Here is a 21,520-nt window from a genome sequence, read left to right as displayed (position 1 = left end):
TCATTCACCAGTGGGTGGCACTGTATTTAACCTACAGATATTTTCCAAACTGATGTTTATACTATGAAATGCAACGCCATTTCTGTTACATTTTCAAAAAAAAAACTCCACCAACTTACTCAAATAATAATCACCCACAACAATTCTGTGCTGGCTCCCCTTTGTTGTTTCACACTGTTTAAATTTCCCATCGTCTCTGAATCCTGTTTCTACAATTCCATGCTTTTAACTTCTTTCCCAGCTCTTGATACTTTCCCAGAAACCTTCTTGAGTAAACACAAGAGATTCTGCAGATGCTGAAAATCCAGAGCAGCACACACAAAATGCTGGAGGGGAATAAACAACCTACATTTTAAGCCATAATAAAGGGTCTCGGCTCAAAAATTTGACCTGTTGAGCTCCTCCGGCATTTTGTGTGTGTTGCCTATCCTCAAAGTAGGCCAATCGCTTAACATTAAAGGGATAGGGAGTTATTAGGAGAAACTGGGAACAGGATATTGAAATGGATGATCAGCCTTGATGGTGTTTAGAAGTGGGACCCAAAGGGTCTGCTGGTCCATATCCACCCTCATCTTCTACAGGTCACTGTGCCTCCCAGCTGTTTTGTGTTTGAGATAGTTTTGTTTTGGGAAAAGGATGTTGACTGTACCTGGTTATTAATGATTGTCTAGGACCATAGGGCACAGCATCAGATTAGGGGGATGTCCATTTAGAGCAGAGATGAGAAATTTCCTTAGCCAGTGGGCAGTGAATCTTGTGGAATTCATTGCCACAGACAACTATGGAGGCCAAGCCATTGGGTACATTTAAAGCAGAGGTTGATAGGTTCTTGCAGAGTCTGGGTGTCAAAAATTACAGGGAGAAGTCAGGAGAATGGGGTTAAGATGGATAATAAATCAGCCATGATAGAATGGGCTGAATGGCCTAATCCTGCTCCCAAGTCTTAAGCTACAAACATTTGTTTCTGGTGTCTGTGGACATTGTTTGATCTGTCTCTCACCATGAGTATCAGCTCTACCTAGAGCTGACCGATATCTTTTCAATGGGAAATGTGCAATGTACTTTAGGCACTGACGATGTCCTCCTGAACAACTTACAAGAAATGCTTAGAAGTAAACGATATCAATAAATCAAACTTAATTACCATTTCCACGCCTTTTCAGCCACGGGTGTGAACACTTCCTCGGTGGATAATGTATTGGAAGCTGAAGCGACGTGGATTGTTGTTCAAAGGTGGGAAGGGTAGTTACCACTCACCTGCTCCGGTCCTTGGAAACAGATCCGACACTGGGGGGACCTGCAGCCGCTGGCGATGCTACTGCTCAGGGATACCCTGTCTTCGCCTTTCCTTCGGAAATACTCCTCTTCCGCAGAACTCGCCAAAGCAGTGGCCTGATCATAGCTGCTGGAATCCTGCTCCTGACAGCGATCCTCGGCCGGTGACGAGCCGCCTGCCCGCCACTTGGTCTCTTTAACAGCCGGCGCGATAGTGTTGTTGGTGGGCGGGAGTCCATGGGTGATCGGGTGTGAGATTTGGTCGTAGTTCATCGCAGGAGGCGGAGGGACAGGTCGCCTGAACGGCAAAACCTTCAAGTCACTAAACAACATGTGGCAGCGGCACTTCAGTCGGAGTTGGCGCAACATCTGTGTGGTGTGACCCAACAATGAATAACGGAAGAAGCCCTGACCCGGGCTCCCGGGACAGTCGGATCCAAGCCAGGACCCTGTGACAACCAGATCTAGATCTGGATCCAACCCAGGATCTCGGGATAACCGGGTCCAACCTGGAACGCGAGAACGGGCGGGTCCGACCCGGAAACGTCCTGACCCAGATTGGTCCAAGTCCGAGCCCGTGATGCAGATCGATCCAAGCCGGAGTCCCTCCGACAGAGCGGTCGCGCAGGGGGGATCCCAATGCAGAATTGTGTTAGACCCGGGTGGTCCCGGTTGTGTGCGAACGGGATCATCGGTGAATTCTCACGCCAGCACAGACGGAATCCATTCTGTTCCCGAGCCACAAAGACAGACGCTGATATTGAGCGAATTTGAGCAGTTGCGCCTGGTTAAGACCGATAAAGGGGTTGTTGTGCTCAATGACCGGGGGCTGCGGTTCTGGACCCGAGCTGCCCGGGGCTGGCCCGGACTAGGCCCGGTTTGGGCCCGTTCCAAAGCTCAGTTTCTGTCGCAGCTCCACACCGTTCCAGGATCTGGTTATCTGTACCCAGTATCTCCCGCCCAGCGCCGCTTCACATCGGGTCTCCGACCCACCGAGCGTTCTCTGATCCACTCCGACTCCACGCTCACCTTCCGAAGCTGATCCGGACCAGCTGGTCGCTGGCGCTCCGGAGAAATTCAGCACCAGAACGGCGGAGAGCTCCCGCCCCTCAGCTCCTTAAAGCGGCTCTCTGCTCTTTCCGACCAACCCCGCTTCTTAAAGCGGCTTCTCCTCTACCGTACAAATCCTCATCGCGCCTGAGATATTCAGGCGCCGATTCTCCGCACCTCATCCAAGAAGCAAGTGAGAGGTGATGGCCATGGCCAGGGTAAGTAAGACCATAATCAACAGGAACAGAATTAAACCATTCAGCCCATCGAGTCTGCTTCATTCATTTTCTTTATTTAGTGAGATACAGCACGGAACAGGCTCTTCGAGAAGAATCATCCGGCAACCCCCAATTTAACTCTAGCCCAATCACAGGACAACTTTCGATGTCTGTGGGAGGAAATGGGCATAGGGACGGGAAGAATGCACAAACTCCTTAGAGACAGCAGCGGGCATTGAACCCGGGTCGCTGGTACTGCGAAGCATTGCGCTAACCACTACGCTACCGTGCCAACGTAGCTGATTGATTATCCCTCTCAACGCCATTCTCCTACGTTCTACCCGTAACCTTTGACACCCTGATCCATCAACCTCTGCTTTGAGTATACTGTACTCAATGACCTAGCCTCTACAGCCATCTGCAGCAACGAATTCCACGGAACCACTCTCACTGGCGAAATAAATTCCTCATCTCCGTTCCAAATGGGCGTCCCTCTTTCCTGAGGTTGTGCCCTCTGGTCCTAAGACTCCCCCACTATACGAAACATCTTCACCATATCCACTCCACCTAGGCCTTTCAATATTTGATATGTTTCAATGAGAGCACCCTTCATTCTTCTTCACGTCAGTGATTAAAGGCATAGAGCCATCAAATGATCCATGTGTTAACCCTTTCGTTCCCAGAATCCCTTCCTAATTGGGAGACACAGAACCCCCCAAAAAAAGACTGTTAATCTGTAGCTCCACAGAAGTTCACCGAATATCTTCTAAGTCTTGGAAAAAGTGGGCAGTACTGAAGAGAACATGAAAGTACTACAAAATGGAGGCTGCCAATTGGTTTAATGCCAGTGCTGGGTCCCTGTATCCTGTCCGTAGTCCTAATCAAGACATGACTTTCATCTCCAACTCCACCAGTTTGCAGATCTGGCTTCCTTGACTGATGAGGCGGATATGTTAGCTTTGGTGGACTGAATGGCCAGATTCTGCTCCTAAACTCAGTGGCCACTTTATTAGGTACCTCCTGAACAAGTCTGGCCTTTCTCCTCTGACCTCTCTCATTAACAAGATATTTTTGCCCACAAGACTTCAGCTCACTAATTTTTTTTTTTTGTTTTTCTCACCATTCTTTAGAAACATAGAAAACCTACAGCACAATACAGGCCCTTCGGCCCACAAAGCTGTGCCAAACATGTCCCTACCTTAGAACTACCTAGGCTTACCCATAGCCTTCTATTTTTCTAAGCTCCATGTACCTATCCAGGAGTCTCTTAAAAGACCCTATCGTATCCGCCTCCACCACCTCCGCCGGCAGCCCATTCCACAAACTCACCACTCTCTGCGGAAAAAACTTACCCCTGACATCTCCTCTGTACCTACTTTCAAGCACCTTAAAACTGTGCCGTCTCGTGCTAGCCATTTCAGCCCTGGAAAAAAGCCTCTGACTATCCACACGATCAATGCCTCTCCTCATCTTGTACACCCAAATTCTTTAAATTCAATGGTCTGGGTGCAGGTCGATGGGACAGAGCAGATTAATAGTGCTCTATGGACTAGATGGGTCAAAGGGCCTATTTCTGTGCTGAGCTGTTCTATAACTCTAGAGACTGTTGTGCATGAAAATCCTAGGAGATCAGCAGTTTCTGAGATACTCAAATCACCCCGTGTGGCACCAACAATCAATCACAGTCAAAGTCATTTAGATCATATTTCTTCCCCATTCTGATGTTTGGTCTGAACAACAACTGACCATGTTCTGCACACTGTTATGCATTGCTGTCATATGGTTGACTGATTAGATATGTGCATTAACGTTCAGTGTACGGGTGTGCCTAATAAAGTGGCCTCTGGGTCTATATTTTATGGTCTTCTAATCGGCTGCCTTATGGCGCCACAGGACCCGTTTCCATGCTACATGAACTCAAGAGTTTACAGAAAATGCTGAGAAAGACAAAAAAAAATCCCGTAAGTGGCACACAACACATCGGACCTTGATGCGAATGTGTTACAGCAGCAGAAGACCACACACATACACTCACTGGGAACTTTATTCGGCCCACAATGTTCTACTGACCTTTTAACCTACTCCAAGATCAATCTAACCCTTCCTTCCCACTTAGCCCTTCATTTTTCTTTCACCTATTGCACCTTCAAGTTTTGTGAATCCGCAGATTTGTAAATTGTGCTCTAAAGACCCAAGATCAAATCAGTGGCATTAAAGAGCATTGAAATTATCTAGTTTCCATGTACAAGGTCCCTACTTTTCTATACAAAAACAGAAAATATTGGAAACACTGAAGATCGGGCAGCTGCTGTGGAAATGGCCATAGTCCCAGTGCAAAAAGAACATTCACATAAATGGTATTTAAACTGAAATTTTAACTCTTTCACCTCCATTGTTTTCCATATTAATGCAAACTTTCAGCGCCTCTAGTTCTTTTGATTTCTGTAATCCTACATGATGTTCTGCAAGTTTGCTGAGGCCGCATTTGAAATATTATGTTCAATTCTGGTAACCCTGCTATAGGAAGTTGGCATTCAGCTGGAAAGAGTGAAGAGGAGATTCACGAGGATGTTGCCCGGACTCAGGGGCTGAGTTTTTGGAGAGGAGTTGGGAGCTTGGCATTTTATTCATTGGAACATAGGAGAATGAGTGATAATCTTATAGAAGTGAACAAAATAATGAAGGGCCCAGGTAGAGTCAATCGGCAAAGTCTTGCCCCTAGGGTTGGGGAATGATGTACATGAGGGCACAAAATAAGGTGGGGGGGGGGATTTAATTGAAACCTGAAGGCAATGTCTTTAACACAGTGAGTAGTCAGGACATGGAACAAACAGTAGAGGAAGCGACTGAGGCAGGAACATCAACACCATTTAAAAGGAACGGATAGGAAATGAGATGGGCTGAAGGGATTCTTGGCCGGCACGGGCCGGTTGGGCCGAAGGGCCTGTTTCCTTGCGGTACGACTCTGCCCAGCATACCGGGTTGATCAATGCCCTCGCACACTTTACCGTGTTTTCAGCGGCTTCAATGCCGTCTCCTGTAACAACCTGTACCGCACCAGTGATTGGTTGTCAGCCTGTCAATCACGTTTGTTTGGATTCCGCCTCTTGAGGCCTGCGCCACGTAAAGCCTGGCGCTTGCGTGGCAGGGAGCCGGTCTGTGTGCTCAGCGCCGAGGGTGGGAGCGGTTGCCCGGGGCTGACGCCGACCTGGTCATGTCTGCCGGACTCAGCGAGCAGCAGAAGCAGCGGATTGAGGAGAACCGGCAGAAGGCGCTGGCCCGCCGGGCCGAGAGACTGGCCCTGGCCCAGGCTGCGGCTCCCGGTCCCAGCCCCAGCCCCCCTCGGCCCGTTGCCCCTGCGCAGCGGGATGTGTGCGCGTCCCGGGGGGAGGCCACCGCCAGGCCCGAGCCCCAGCATCATGCCGCAGCAGTCACGGCCACCGTCACCCCGGGCAGCGGGCCGGAGCGACTGTCCGTGGCCCCGGGTGTCCTCAGCGGCAGGTGTGTGAGGCACGACCCGCAGCGCTTCCGAGTGGAGGTCGGCTTCAATCCCGCGCTGCTGGCCGTCTTCAAGAGCATCCCGAGCAGACATTACGGTGAGAAGAGTGGATGAGATGGGAGGGGTGGGGATGGAAGGGGAGGGGTGAGGTGGGGAGGGGATGAGGAGTGAGGTGTGGATGGGAGGGGTGGGGAGGGGATGGGAGGGTGTGAGGTGGGATGGATATGGATGGTATGGGAGGGGTGTGGGGGGGGAGCGGATGGAAGGGGAGGGGTAGGGATGGGAGAGTGTGAGGTGGGGAGGGGATGGGAGGGTGTGAGGTGGGATGGATATGGATGGTATGGGAGGGGTGGGGGGAACGGATGGCAGGGGAGGGTTAGGGATGGGAGGGTGTGAGGTGGGATGGATATGGATGGTATGGGTGGGGTGTGGGGGGGGAGCGGATGGAAGGGGAGGGGTAGGGATGGGAGAGTGTGAGGTGGGGAGGGGATGGGAGGGTGTGAGGTGGGATGGATATGGATGGTATGGGAGGGGTGGGGGGAACGGATGGCAGGGGAGGGTTAGGGATGGGAGGGTGTGAGGTGGGATGGATATGGATGGTATGGGTGGGGTGTGGGGGGGGAGTGGATGGAAGGGGAGGGGTAGGGATGGGAGAGTGTGAGGTGGGGATGTTATGGGAGGGGAGATGCCAGCCCAGCCCAGCGTATTAGGGGTGGTGATGGTGAAGGGCCCAGGGTCCGGTGGTGGTGGGGGTTGATGGGGGACCCAGGATTTGTAACTGCCATTATCACACGCTTAGCGTTTCCACGCTGTACCTGCTACTCTCTGTGTAAACAAACCTTACCTCTGTCATTGCCCCCCCACACCCCAAACTTTTCTCCAGTCACCTTAAAGTTCTGCCCACTTGTATTAGCCATTTCTACCCTGGGGAAAAGTCATCTCTGGCTATTTTCTCAATCATATTGTATACCTCTGTCAAGTTATCCCTCATCCTCCTTGGCTCTAAAGAGAAAAGCTCTAGCTCACTTAACATTTCCTTATAAGAGGTGTTCTCTAATCCAGGCAGCATCTTCGTAAATCTGCTCAGCGCCCTCTAAAGCTCCCACATCCTCCTTGTAGTGAGGCTACCAGATCAATATTGTGCGTGGCCTAACCAGGGTTTTATAGAGCTGCAACATTACCTCACGGCTCTTGAACTCAGTCCATTGACTAATGAAGGCCAACACATCATACACCTTCTTAACCATTGTATCAACTTGCTTGGAGCTTTGAAGAATCTGTTCCTGTGTTTGTTCACACTGCTGAGAATCTTGCCATTAATCTTGTACTGTGCCTTCAGGTGTTGATGGAGGATTGTGGGGGATGATGATAGAGGGAGGGAAAGGTTCACGGTATTGCGTGGGGTGACAGAGGAGTGGGGTGGGGTTAGGATTAGTATTGTGAGCGATTGGAGGGAGATTCAACAACGGGTCCACACTTAATTTTTAAAAAACTGCAGTTACTGGAAATATTCAGTGGTTCTGGCAGCACTTGTAGGAAAGGGCACCCAAATTGAATGACACAGTAGTCCAACAGATAGATTTGAGGAGAGGATTTTATTACGATGCTATGAAACTAGAAGAGCATACTTGTTGCGAAAGGAGGGATTACATGACTAAAATTGGGAAGGCAGGCTGGTGTATTAGTTGGATTCTGTTGTGATTAGGTGTCTCAACATATGGGAAGGATAAAGTATCTCATCTTATGACTGATTGGGAATGTGATGCAACCATTTCTCGGACTCAAGGGCCAATGGTCACTGATCATTATCCATCGACAATCTCCAGCAGTTTTGGTTTTGCCTTTCATTTCTAGTATTACCTTCAAGCCTGGGTTTCGGGTGCAAGTATTGCTATGCTTCACAAGGCAATGGAAGGTTGATAGTATCCACAATAACATCAGTTTTTGCTTTGATTTCAGATGTAGCCAGCAAGATGTGGAACTTCAGCATGGATGATTATGACAACTTGAGTGAGTAATGGGACTTATTGGGATTGTATAGTGTTGGGGAAGGGCGGGGGGGGAGATATTCAACACATTGCTGACTCTGACAGTGATACTTGTTCCCAGAGCGGGGTTATTTGTGGCCAAGTTTGTCACCCTCACAGAAAGTATCAGCTCCCTCAGCAAAGTCATTGATTATTGCAGTGCTATTTCTTAAACATCGTGTTTGTTTCCAAAGATTTCCCTTCAGTCTGCGTGCCTGCTCTTGCTCACCCTATCCAGTGTAGTGTAGTTTCTGAGGACATTCACCCATGCAGAGGGACATTGAGCTACAGATGTCTGTATCTGGAAGGGAAAACTGAACAAACATCTGGAAGAACTTGGCAGGTCAAGCTCCTGATTCAGACTAGTTTGTTGTTTGCACCAGTATCCCTAATCATTTAGCCTCCAAATTGCTGTCAGTTCAATCATAAAGCATTAAAACATTATACCACAGAAAAATGCCCTTCAGCCCATCTAGAACCATTAATCTGCCTAGTCCCATTGCCCTGCACCCAGATCTTAGCCCTCAATACCTTCTTATCCATGTACCTATCCACATTTCTCTTAAATTAAATCAAACCCGCATCCACCACTTGCGCTGGCTGTTCGTTCCACACTCTCACCACCCTCTGAGTGAAGAAGTTTCCCAAATGTTTGAGATTTAGATTATGAGAACACTCAGTCCTCTTTTATTGTAATTTGAAATGCATACATGCATTAAGAAACGATACAATGTTTCTCTGGAGTGATATCACAGAAAACAAGACAGACCAAAGACTAACACTGACAAAACCACATAATTATAGCATATAGTTACAGCAGTGCAAAGCAATACCATAATTTGATAAAGAACAGACCATAGGCACAGTTTAAAAAAAAAAGTCTCAAAGTCCCGAGTCAATCGACTCCCGAGTCCCTGATAGCAGGCGGCAAAAGGGAGAAACTCCCTGCCATAAACCTTCAGGCACCATCAACTTGCCGATTCCTTGGGAGCAGCCGACCCTGGTCCATCCATCCGAAAACTCCGAGCTTCTGACTAGCCCCTCCGATACAGCCTCCCGAGCGCCATCCTCTGCGGAGCACCTTCGACCTCTCCCCGGCCGCTGAAACATGCAAAGCCGAGGATTTCGGGGCCTTCTGCTCCTGAGATTCCGGTTACCCCACAGAAGCAGCAGTAGCAAAGCAGTCATTTCAGAAGTTTCTCCAGATGTTCCGCTGTGCTCTCACGTCTGTCTCCATCAAATCAGGATTGTGCACGGTCCCCTACTTGACAAATAACAGATATTCATCACCGAAGTGGCTGCGCGCGCTATCGTCACGCCGCCATCTTCTCCCCCCTCCTCTAAACATTTCGCCTTTCACCCTTAACCCATGACTTCTAGTTATAGTCTCACCCAGCTTCAGTGAAAAAAGTGTGCTTGCATTTACCCTCTCTATACCCTTCATAATTTTGTATACTTCTATCAAATCTCCCCTTCTCCTGTGTTCTAGGAAATGAGGTCCTAACCTATTCAGCCCTTCCCTATAACTCAGGTCCAGGCAGCATCCTTTGTAAATTTTCTTTGCACCCTTTCAATTTTATCTGCATCTTTCCTGTAGGTAGCTGACCAAAACTGCACACAATATTCCAACTGAGGTCTCACCGACATCTATACAACTTCAACATAACATCCCATCTCTTGTACTCAGTACTTTGATTTATGAAGGCCACTGTGCCAAAAGCTTTCCTTACAACCTTATCTACGTGTGACGCCACTTTCAAGGAATGATGGATCTGTATTCTCAGATCCCTCTATTCTACCACATTCCTCAGTGTCCTACTGCTCATCGTGCAAGTTCTACCCTGGTTTATCCTCGTAAAGTACAGCACCACACAATTTTCTGCCTTAAATTCCATCTATCATTTTCATCCCATTTTTCCAGCTGATCCAGATCCCACTGCAAATTTTGATAGTCTTACTCAATATCCACTACAGCCCCAATCTAGGTGTCATCCACAAACCTGCTGATCCAGTTTACCACATTGTTGTCCATATCGTTGATATAGATGACCAACAACAGTGGACCCAGCACACCACTAGCCATGCGCCTCTAGTCAGAGAGACAACCAACTACTACCACTCTCTGGCTTTGCCTGCAAAGCTAATCTCTAACCCAGTTAACGACCTCATCTTGAATTCCAAGTGACTAAACCTTCTTGATCAACCTCCCATACAGGACCTCGTCAAAGGCCTTACTGAAGTCCGTATAGACAACATCCACTGCCTTGTATTCATCAACTTTCCTAATAATTTTCTCGAAGAACTCTATAAGATTGGCCACACTCAAAGCCATTTTGACTAATCTGTCCATGTCTATCCAAGCACTTACAGTATATATCTGGTCCCTCAGAATACCTTCCAATAACTTAACCATGTCAGGCTCACTGGCCTATAATTTCCTGGTTTATTCGTAGAGCCATTCTTAAACAATGGAAAGGCATTAGTTATTGTCCAGTCGTCCGTGGCTAAGGATATTTTAAATATCTCTTCTAGGGCCCCACAATTTCTGCACTATACTCCCAGTGGGTCTGAGGGAACACCTTGTCAGGTCCTGGGGATTTATCAACTTTAATTTGCCTCAAGAGAGCAAGCACCTCCTCCTCTGTAGTCTATTCAGGGTCCATGACCTCACTGCTGCTTTGCCTCTCTTCTCTAGACCCTGTTTCCATCTCCCGAGTAAATACAGATTCAATAAATCTATTTAAGATCTCCCCCATTTCTTTCAGTTCCATGCATAGGTGACCACTCTGATCTTCCAGAAGACCAATTTTGTCCCTTGCTGTCCTTTTGCTCCTGGGATTCTCCTTCAATTCTGCGGTTATGTGCCCTTAGTCAAGGTACTTCTACAAATGGAAAGGTTTGGATATTTGCTCTGTCAGGATTCTTAACTATCTTCTGTTTTTCAGTAAAATCACCCATCATTCTGATAAAACGGGAGGGATTGGGAGAGATGTTGGATGTGAGTTTGGTACTGGGAGATGGTGGTTCTGTGCTGTATATCTCTGGTATTCTGAGTAATTTGGAATAGAGATGGGAACTTCAGCCAAGCCCATTGTTTTGCCCATCTGCACAAATCTCATTTGGCTGCATTAAGTTCCTATCTTTCTATGCCTTGCTTATTCAACTATCTCTTTAAGTGTCTCATAAATGATATCACCTTTTTTGTCAGGCGGTTCCAGGTGTGTGTGTGGCAGCCCTCAACCACCTTTGCTTCAGGGAAAACAAACAATCCAATATCTTTCCATAATTAGCCTTCCAATCCAGGCAGCATCCTGGTAAATCTCCTCTGCCCTTTCCTGTGTATCCCTGTAGTGATGTGACAGCCAGTATTGCACACAATACTCCAAGTGTGACCAAACCTGTATGTTGTAAAGTTGTAATATCAGCTCCCAACTTTTAGATTTAGTCCTTCAGTCTATGAAGTCAAGCATGCCATGTTGCTTCTTCACTACCTATCAACCCATGTAACAAGAAGTTGAACAAACTTGGGTTTGTTTTCTCTCGAGCGGCAGAAGCTGAGGGGAGATCTGATAGAGGTTTATAAGATTATGAGAGGCATAGACAGAGCAATCAGACAAAATCTTGTTCCCAGGGTTGAAATGTCTAATGCCAGAGGGCATCTATTTAAGGTGAGAGGGGGTCATTTCAAAGTGATGTGAGGGGCAAGTTTCTTTTTTACACAGGGTGGTGGGTGCCTAGAATGAATATGCTGCACAAGGTGGTAGAGTCAGATACATTAGGGATTTTTAAGAGTTGTTTAGATAGGCACATGAATGTGAGGGAAATAGAGGGCTGTGGACATTGTGCAGGCAGAAGGGATTAGTTTCGTTGGCCATTGGATTACTAATTTAATTGGTTCAGCACAATGTTGTGGGCCAAAGGGACTCTTCCAATGCTGTACTATTCTATGTTTGTGGAACTATGGACTTGAACCCTAAGATCCTTCTGTTTATCTACTTTCCTTTGCTCTCTGCCACTTATCTGTGTAAGTCCTACTTCTATTTGACATCTCAAAATACATCGTCTTACACTTGTCAGAACTAAATTCCATCGGCCAACATTCCATCATTTTCCATCTGATCTATAACATGTTGTAGCCTTCGACAACATTCGTTGCTATCCATAATACTACAATCTTCATGTCATCTGCAAACATATGAATCACGTCTCCTAAACTCACAAACAACTAACATCCCAGCTTGGATCTCTATGTTGATATATAATTTTCTCCATACAAAGCTATACTGACTATCCCGAATCAGTCCCTGCCTATCCAAATGTACATCAAATCTGATCCCTTAGGAGTTTCTCCAGTAATTTATCTCCCACGATGTAAGGCTCGCAGGTCTGTTATCTGGATGTTGAAGGTTCAGTTGATGTTAGGAGGGCTGTGGGGAATATTTTGAGGCTTGGGAAGTTTTGAGGAGTTGGTTAGGCTCCAGATATGAGTCTCAGTGAAAGATCTTGGCCTAAAACGTTGACTATTTATTCCTGTCCAAAGGTGCCTGACCTGTTGAGTTCCTCCAGCATTTTGTGTATGTTACTCCAGATATGGGAACACTTTTTCTTCTTCTGCTTCTTCTGGACTTCAGGAGAACTGTGTTGCCTCTCTACCGATCAATACTCAACAACTCTGAAACTGAAGAAAAGTTTCTCAGTACCTATATCCCCATAATTTGAATATCACTCTTATTGGCTCCATGAAAAACAAACCTAGTCTGCCTTGGGTTTTGACTCTCGTTTCTCATTCCATAGATACTGCCAAACCTATTAACTGTTTCCCACATTTTCTGTTTTGATTCCAGCCTTTCCTGTCCCCCCTCCTACTTCAGTCAGTCTGACATTAATGTATTTTTCTCTTACCATGACACAACTATTTCTGCAGGAGGTTCAAGTGGTAGGGAAGCCATCAGAGAGGATTCTTAGGGGTGGTGTTTATGAGCATACAGAGAAGCTTGGTCTATTTTGGGACAGATAGCATGGCTTTGTGCAGTACAGGCCAGGCCATGTCTTACCAACTTGACTGAGGTTTTCAAGAAGATTACAAAGGGGATCAATTAAGGTAGAGCTGTGGATGTTGTAGAAGTGAATTTTAGTAAGACATTTGACAGGTAGGCTTATCCAGAAGGTTAAGATGCATAAGACCCACAGTGATGGGCCAAACAGTTCAGGATTGACTACAGGTGGAAATTGGAGGTCCATGAGACAGACCTCATTAGGGGATCAAAGGTGGAGAGAGTCAGCAACTTTAAAGTTTAAGTTCTTGAAAGATAAATAAATCCTTTCAAGAGTCTTATACTTCACTATACCAATCAGAATTTCCCGATGATCTTACTATAATGCACAAATTTTTAAGGAAATTGAATTTTCCAAAATTATCATTTGATGAACGTTTCATATTAGAAACTCCCATTACTGAAGATGAAATTAAAAATGCTATCTTTTCGATGACAGGTAAAGCACCTGGTCCGGACGGTTTCACAGTAGAATTTTTCAATTCCTTTTCTAATATTCTCTCACCTTGGCTATATAGAATTTTTAAGGATGCATTATCTATAGGTAAATTACCACAGTCCTTTTATGGTGCTTCTTAAGAAAAATAAAGATCCCACTGAATGTGCATCATATAGGCCTATATCTTTGTTGAATGTAGATTCCAAGGTTTTTTCTAAAATATTAGCGACCAGATTGAAAAAAGTATTGCCTCAAATTATTTCTGTTGATTAGATGGGATTTATTAAAAATCATTATTTTTTTAATACTGTATTAGGAGATTAATGAATATTGTTTATACTCCTTCATCTAGAACTCCAGAATGTGTCATTTCACTAGATGCTGAGAAAGCGTTTGACAGGGTTGAATGGACATATTTATTTAGTGTGCTTGAAAAGTTTAATTTTAGTCCGACATTTATATCTTGGATTAAATTAGTATACCTTACCTCTTCGGCATCAGTATTTACCGATAATCAAAGATCTCCCTTTTTTCATTTGTTTCGCTACACCAGGCAAGGCTGTCCTCTTAGTCCATTGCTATTTGATATTGTTTTAGAACCTTTGGCCATTGCTATTCGTTAATCAACTAATATATTTGGTGTTACCCGTGGGAATGAAACACGTAAGTTATCACTATATGTTGATGATTTATTACTATATATTTCTAACCCTGAAAAATCTATTCCGGCACTACTATCCTTGCTTGGTAAGTTCAGTAATTTTTTGGGCTATAAGTTGAAATTTAATAAGAGTGAACTCTTCCCTTTAAATATGCAGGTTCCAATTTATAGATGTTCACCATTCAGACTGGTTAATGATTATTTTACTTGTCTGGGTATTTAAAATTACTAAGAAACATAAGGATTTATTCAAGCATAATTTTTTTTTTACCTTTAATTGATAAAATTAATCAAATTTTTATTAAATGGTCCCCATTGTTTCTATCAATGCTTGGTCGAATTAACGCTATTAAGATGATTCTCCTACCAAAATTTTTATACTTGTTTCAAGCATTACCAATTTTTATTTCTAAATCCTTTTTTGGTACTTTAGATTCTAAAATCTCTTCATATATATGGCAGAACAAAAATCCTAGATTAAGTTTTAAAAAAATACTTACTTAAGTCTAAAAAGGATGGTGGTTTGGTTATACCAAATTTTAGATTTTATTATTGGGCAATTAATATCCGATATTTAATATTTTGGACACAAGATTTGGATATAACTTTATATCCACAATGGGTAAACCTGGAATGTAAATCTGTACAAGGATTTTCTTTGACTTCTTTACCATTTGTTATTTCTAAATTAAATAGGCAAATGGTTGATCCAATAATTAAACATACACTACGAATATAGTTTCAATTTTGTAAATTTTTTGGCTTGACCCAATTTATTTTATTAGGCCCTATTACATCTAATTTTTTTCTTTCAACCTTCTATTATAGATCAAGCTTTTTCAGTATGGAAAATGAAGGGTATATTAAGCTTTTGTGATTTATTTTTGGATAACTGTTTCATGTCTTTTGAACAGTTATCTAATAAATATAATTTGCCTAGATCTCACTTTTTCAGATATTTACAAATTAGAAACTTTTTAAATATTAATTTACCCACATTTCCAACTTCACATCCAGTTGATATAACGGAAAAAATTCTAAGTTTAAATCCTTTACGGAAGGGCTTAATAGCATTCATTTATGATTTGATTATGAAAATAAATTCAGGTATATCGGATAAAATCAAGGTTGAATGGGAAAGAGAACTCCAACTTCATTTACCTATAGAAAAATGGGGAAAAAATGTTCAATTAGTTAACATGTCCTCTTTATGTGCTAAACATACATTGATACAATTTAAGGTGGTGCATAGGGTACATATGTCTAAAGACAAATTAGCTAATTTCTATTCACATATAAGCCCAATTTGTGATAGATGCCACTCTGAAGTTGCTTCCTTGACTCATATGTTTTGGTCTTGCCCTTTCTTGCATAAATATTGGAAAGCTATCTTTGATATTATTTCTACTGTTTTGCATATTAATTTACAAGCACACCCTGTTACTGCGATTTTTGGGTTACCGATGATGGAAGGTAGTTATTTATCCCCTTCAGCCTGTCGGATGATTGCTTTTTTAACATTAATGGCTAGAAAATGTATCTTATTGAACTGGAAAGAGGTCAATCCCCCTTCTACATTTCAATGGTTTTCTCAAACTGTATCTTGTTTGAATTTGGAGAAAATTAGAAGTGGCACCTCCGACCCTTCGATTAAATTTGAAGAAACTTGGAGACCATTTATACAACATTTCCATATGATGTAGTTTGACCTTTTCGAATCCTTTTTTTTTAAACTTAAATACACGGATAGAGGAGTGGAGTTAACGACATTAATGATTCTATCCAATGTAATATGTTAGCCTGTCTTTTTTTTCTATTGTTTTTTTTAGTTTTATTTAGTTTAGGTTAATTTTTTTTCTTTTCTAATTTGGGGTTTTTAGATTTTTTCTCATTTATCCCTCTATCATGTTCAATTATATTTAGAGTTTGGGAAACTTTATACATCTGTATTATTACCAATGCTATATTTGTAATGTCAATTATTAATAATGTAATCCCAATCTCTGTTCATTAATATTGTTATGTTTATAATTTTGAAAATTAATAAAAAGATTGGAAAAGGAACAGGAAGTTCAAAGTACCTATAATATATCACCATATACAATGCTGAGATTCAGTTACTTGCAGGCATACACAGTAAATCGAAGAAACACAATGGAATCAGTGAAAGACTGCATCCAACAGGATGGACAAATAACCAATGTGCAAAAGACAACACTGAAAATACCAAAAAAAAAAAAACCAATAAATGTCAAGAACATGAGATGAAGAGTCCTTGAAAGTGAGTCCATAGGTTGTGGGAACAGTTCAGGATGTGGCAAATGGTTCAAGATCCTAATGGTTGAGGGGTAATAACTGTTCCTGAACCTGGTGGTGTCAGTCCTTAGGCTCCAGTACCACCTTCCAGTTGGCAACAGGGAGAAGAAAGCATGCCTAGGGTAGTGCAGGGTCCCTGATGATGGATGCTGCTTTCCTGTGATAGCGCATGCCATGAGATGTGCTCAGTAGTGGGGATATATATCAGCACCTCTACTTTCTTGGAAGTTTGCAAGATTCAGCATGTCTTCTCAAATTTTGCGTGGCTCTGGAGGTGGGTGGATTCAAGGTCGGTGCTGCTGCCTGATGTATTGTGGGAGTACACGGAAGAGCAGCGAACCGGCTGCTGGCTGTGTGCGCCCAGAGACCCGAGTTCTTTGGGCACAGAATTTGGAAAAAGCGACGCAATAGACTTTTAACACCATAAATCAGCAAGTTGCCGATTTATGTCTCCCCTCTCGCTGTGAAATGGGAACATCTCTTTCTCTCTTATAGGGATGCAGAGAGCCTGTGGTACGTTGAATTATTGGGTGAACGAGTAGTCTTTGGGGTACTGCAAGTCTGTGTCTTTATTGATGCATTGCTGCACGCTTGAGTGCTCAGTGGAGGGTGCAGATGTTTTTTTTGGTGGGGGAGGGGAGTCATCGCTTTGCTGTTGCTTGTGCGTGGGAGGGGGAGTGGGGGGAGGCTTTGGGGTTCTAACATTTAACTGTCATTCATTCTTTGGAGCACTCTGTTTTTGTGGATGTTTGCAAAGAAAACGAATTTCAGGATGTATATTGCATACATTTCTCTGACATTAAATGTACCTGTTGAATCATATGGAAGATGTTCAGTGGAGAATAGTTTGATTGGTTGCATCACAGCCTGTATGGAAACACAAATGCCCTTGAACAGAAGATCCTGCAAAAAGTAGTGAATACAGCCCAGTCCATCACAGATCATTTAGCTTCCATCATTTAGCACGTCTATACAGAGTGTTGCTGCAGGAAAGCAGCATCTATCATCAAGGACTTGCACTGTTCAGACCATGTTCTCTTCTCTATGTTGCCATCAGGGGCCTCAGGACCCACACCACCAGGAACAGTTAATACCCCTCAACCATCAGCTTCTGAACCAGAGGGGATAACTTCACTCAACTTCACTTCGCACATCTATGGACTCACTTTCAGGGTTATTCATCTTACGTTCTCAATATTTATCATTATTCTTTTTGTATTTGCACAATTTCTTGCCTTTTGCACATTGGTTGTTTGTCCATCTTGTGTGTGGTTTCTCATTGATTCTATGGTGCTTCTTTGTATTTTCTGTGAATGCCCACAGGAAAATGAATCTCAGGGTTCTATATGATGATGTAAATGTGCTTTACTTTCAACTTTGAAATTTGGATTTGGCTTGCCCATAGAGAACAGAGGGCAGTGGTGGATGGGATATCCTGGCTGGAGATCCATTAGCAGTGCTGTTCTGCAGGCACTCTTGCTGTCTGCAATAGATAGAAATGAGCTGCATGAAAATGTGGGTGGGTTAGTAGTTGCAGGTGATAACAATGATTAGTGGCATTGTGAACAGTGTGAAAGTTATCAATAGATACATAGATCAGTTGCAGGCATGGACACAACTGATTAGAGGGTGTTTGCTATAACAAGCAAATGGTCAAATTTGGGTTGTTTTCTATAGAGTAGTACAGGTGAGGGGAGACCTGATATAAGTTAATAAAATTATAAGAAGCTCAGATAGGATAGCCAGCCAGCATCTTTCTCTTGGGTTTGAAATGTCAAATACTAGAGGGCATGAATTTAAGGTGAAGGGGGACAGTTCAAGTGAGGTGTTCAGAGCAAATTTTGTTTTACACAGAGGTGTGTGCCTGTAGTGCGCTGCCTGGGCTGGTGGAGGCAGATCTGATTAAGAAACACATGATTAGACAGAGAATGGAGCGGTGTGGGCCATGTGCCGGCAGATGGGATTAGGTGTTGTTAGCTTAATTAGTTCAGCACAGCATTGTGGGCAGAATGGCCTGTTCCTTTGCTGGTTTATGTTCTGTGAAAAGAGTCTAGTAAAGTGAAAACTGAAGAAAAGTTTGAAGTGCATGTTGCTTTCGAATAGGGGAACTGTGTTGTCCCCTCTCTTGTCAGAGTACAGAACTTGGCCAGTTTCAGTAGGGAGGTCAGTGAAGAGATGATGAGCTGGGGAGACCTGTGATGGTGGAACGTGTTGTGACCTTTATAATGACCATCAATTCTTGTGTCTTTGTTGCAGTGGGCCTGGTAAAGCACATTCCAACGGTTGTGTTGAAACCATTAGATGGAGTGCTGGAAACGGCTGGTGTCACCAGTGATACACCGAAAGCCAGGAGGCGGCACAGTGTGTCACTTACCGTAAGCAAACTGGTGACAGCAGGAAAGAACTGGAAAAAGCCTACTGCGGGGATACAGGGGCGATTCATCCTCATCTCCAGGTCCCGCTGTGAGGTCGAGATCGCTTATCATGCAGAGGTGCTGAATGTCTTCAAACAGATGAATTCCAGGAATTATGGTGAGTAATGCCATCTTTTAGTTTCTCCCCTCGCCAATGACACCCATTCTTACTCCCCAGGCCGTGCCACGTGATTACTTCTCTAATTCCCTTCCCTTTTTTCCCCACAACTATCTCAGCCGTCTTAGGGGTAGTTTTGGTGAGCACCAAACTCCAGTAAGGAGCATTGGGTAAGGCTTTAATTCCTTTTGCTAGATGGGACTGATGATAAAGGGGATAGCAGTCAGTCAGAGTTCCTGTAGGATGTGGGAGATCAGGGGCATTTCCCATCATTTTTGCTGGGCTGGTGTGCAGGAAATGCATTCAGTTATAGCTCTTGGTGACCATACAGAGAAGTTGGAGCTTGGGTTGGATTTGCTACGGAGCACCTGCAATGCAGAAAATGTCGGTGCTTTCAGTGAGTTAGTGGCACCACAGACGCAGGAAGGAAGAGCAGTAAGTATGGGCAGGCAATTCATGAGTCCCCTGTGGCCCCCTCTCAAACGGGTATAGCATGTTGGATACTGTCAGGGGAACAGTCTCACAGTCAAAATGGCAGTGGCTGGTAAGGTTGTAGTACCACAGCTGGCTTTGATGCACAGCGGAGGATGGAAGAGCATAGGCAAGCATTAGTGGTGGGAGATTTGTCAGTAAAGGGAAGAGACGTACTTCTGCAGACTCTGGAATGATTCAGAATCAGACCTAATGTCTCTGGCATGTGTCATAAAATTTGTTGTTTTGCAGCAGCAGTGTATAGGAATGCATAATAGGATAGAAAATAAATGACGACAAGAAATTAAAAGAAATGGTGAGGTAGTGTTCATTTGTCCATTCACAAATCTGACGGCGGAGGGGAAGAAGCTGTTCCTGAAACATTGTGTGTGTGTGTTTTCAAGCTCCTGTACCTCCTTGATTGTAGTAATAAGGAGAGAGCATGTCGAGTGTCACCCACAAAGTGCTGGGGGAACTCAACAGGCCAGGCAACATTTATGGAAAAGAGTACAGTCGATGTCCTGCCGAAGGGTCTCAGCCTGAAACATCGACTGTACTGTTTTCCATAGATGCTGCCTGGCCTGCTGAGTTACCCTAGCATTTTGTGTGTGTTGCCTAGATTTCCAGCGTCTGCAGAATTTCTCTTGTTTGTGATATCCAGTGTCATGTGGATCCTTAATGAATGATGCCACCTTTTTGAGGCATCACCTTTTGAAGGTGTCCTGAATGCAGGAGAGGCTGGTGCCCATCATGGAGCTGGCTGAGTTTACAACTTTCTGAAGTCTTTTTCCCATTCTGTGCAGTGGCCTAGTGGTGATTCAACCAGTTGGAGTGCTCTCCACGGTACATCTGTAGAAATTTGCAAGCGTCTTTGGTGGCATACTAAGTCTCCTCAAGCTCCTAATGAAATACAGCTACTGTCATGCCTTCTTTGTAATTGCATCAATATGTTAGGCCCAAAATAGACCTTCAGATATGTTGACACCCAGGAACTTGAAACGACTCACCTTTTCCACTGCTGGTCCCTTGAGAACTGATGTGTGTGTTCCCTCATCTTTCCCCTCCTGAAGTCCACAATCAATTCCTTGGTCTTACTGACCTTGAATGCAAGATTGTTGTTGCAACAGCACTCAACCAGCTGATCCATCTGACTCCTTTATACCTTCTCGTCAGCATCTGAAATTCTGCCACCAGTAGTTCTCATCTCTAGTGCCAGTGTCAGGAATGTCTCAGTCAGGGTACTGAACTTTCAGGAAGGTGGAGAGGCGATCAACGGGAGTTGTAGTACAGATTGATACAAGGAGGGATGAGGTCCTGGAGTAGGGGAGGTTGAGGTGCTGACATCGAAGTATACAGTGGAATGTGTTTGCATCAAATTAAATCTGTGACGGTTGTGCGGGGTAGTCCGTAAGTGTCACTACGCTTCTGCTGCCAACGTAAAATGCACACACCAGAGTCCTGGTGGAGGGTTTCGGCCCAAAACATCGACTGTTTCTTCATTTCCATAGGTGCTGTCTGATCTGCTAAGTTCCTCTAGTTTCTACAGAATCTCTTCTGTTTATGATAAGGACACAACTGTTCATTTTAGATTAGTTTATTTTTAATCTTCCTTTCTGTCTGCATTGTCGTGGTCCTGAAGGTTATTCTTAAGCTCATTCTGAATTGGGCTGATATCAATCAATTTTATTGGATTGTAGATATGAAAACGAGAAGGTGGAGTTTCCTCCTGGAGGATTACAGAGTGCTGGGTGAGTACCACATGTAGACCTGTATTCCACTTTACCCATCCTTGCATCTCTAATACCTCCTCCCTTCCCTAGGGTCCCCTCCTTTCCCCTCCTTGATGTCCATTGTATTCTTCTCAGCTAATCCCCTGTACCTTGTAGATAGTGAAGAGGACAATGGATGAGGTGCTTGTCAGAACATGGAGTATCTGAGTTGTGGATGTGAATGCCCAGCCGGAGTGCTGATAGTTCTT

The 21,520-nt window shown here is 44.2% G+C and overlaps 3 protein-coding genes across 4 annotated transcripts in view; 1 reads left to right on the top strand and 2 right to left on the bottom strand.

The window, feature by feature from the left end:
• LOC140198715 (E3 ubiquitin-protein ligase MARCHF4-like) overlaps window positions 1-1,644 on the bottom strand; it is a 29,494-nt gene extending 27,850 nt beyond the window's left edge. Inside the window, exon 1 of the mRNA XM_072259732.1 lies at window positions 1,258-1,644. Within this exon, the coding sequence (XP_072115833.1) occupies window positions 1,258-1,644 (387 nt within the window). The remainder of the gene's footprint in view (window positions 1-1,257) is intronic.
• The window catches only part of tmem169b (transmembrane protein 169b), a 462,028-nt gene that overhangs the window by 174,624 nt on the left and 265,884 nt on the right, over window positions 1-21,520 (bottom strand). The gene's annotated exons all lie outside the window — the stretch shown is intronic.
• smarcal1 (SWI/SNF related, matrix associated, actin dependent regulator of chromatin, subfamily a-like 1) overlaps window positions 5,639-21,520 on the top strand; it is a 49,742-nt gene continuing 33,860 nt past the window's right edge. For both annotated transcript variants that reach the window (XM_072261132.1, XM_072261131.1), the window contains exons 1-4: window positions 5,639-6,139; window positions 8,002-8,052; window positions 18,796-19,071; window positions 21,240-21,290. In XM_072261132.1, the coding sequence (XP_072117233.1) occupies window positions 5,758-6,139; window positions 8,002-8,052; window positions 18,796-19,071; window positions 21,240-21,290 (760 nt within the window). In that variant the 5' untranslated portion in view covers window positions 5,639-5,757. The remainder of the gene's footprint in view (window positions 6,140-8,001; window positions 8,053-18,795; window positions 19,072-21,239; window positions 21,291-21,520) is intronic.

The sequence above is a fragment of the Mobula birostris genome, chromosome 6 (assembly GCF_030028105.1).
Source record: "Mobula birostris isolate sMobBir1 chromosome 6, sMobBir1.hap1, whole genome shotgun sequence".
In the NCBI taxonomy this organism is placed as follows: domain Eukaryota; kingdom Metazoa; phylum Chordata; class Chondrichthyes; order Myliobatiformes; family Myliobatidae; genus Mobula; species Mobula birostris.
This window is presented reverse-complemented; position numbering and strand designations above follow the sequence as displayed.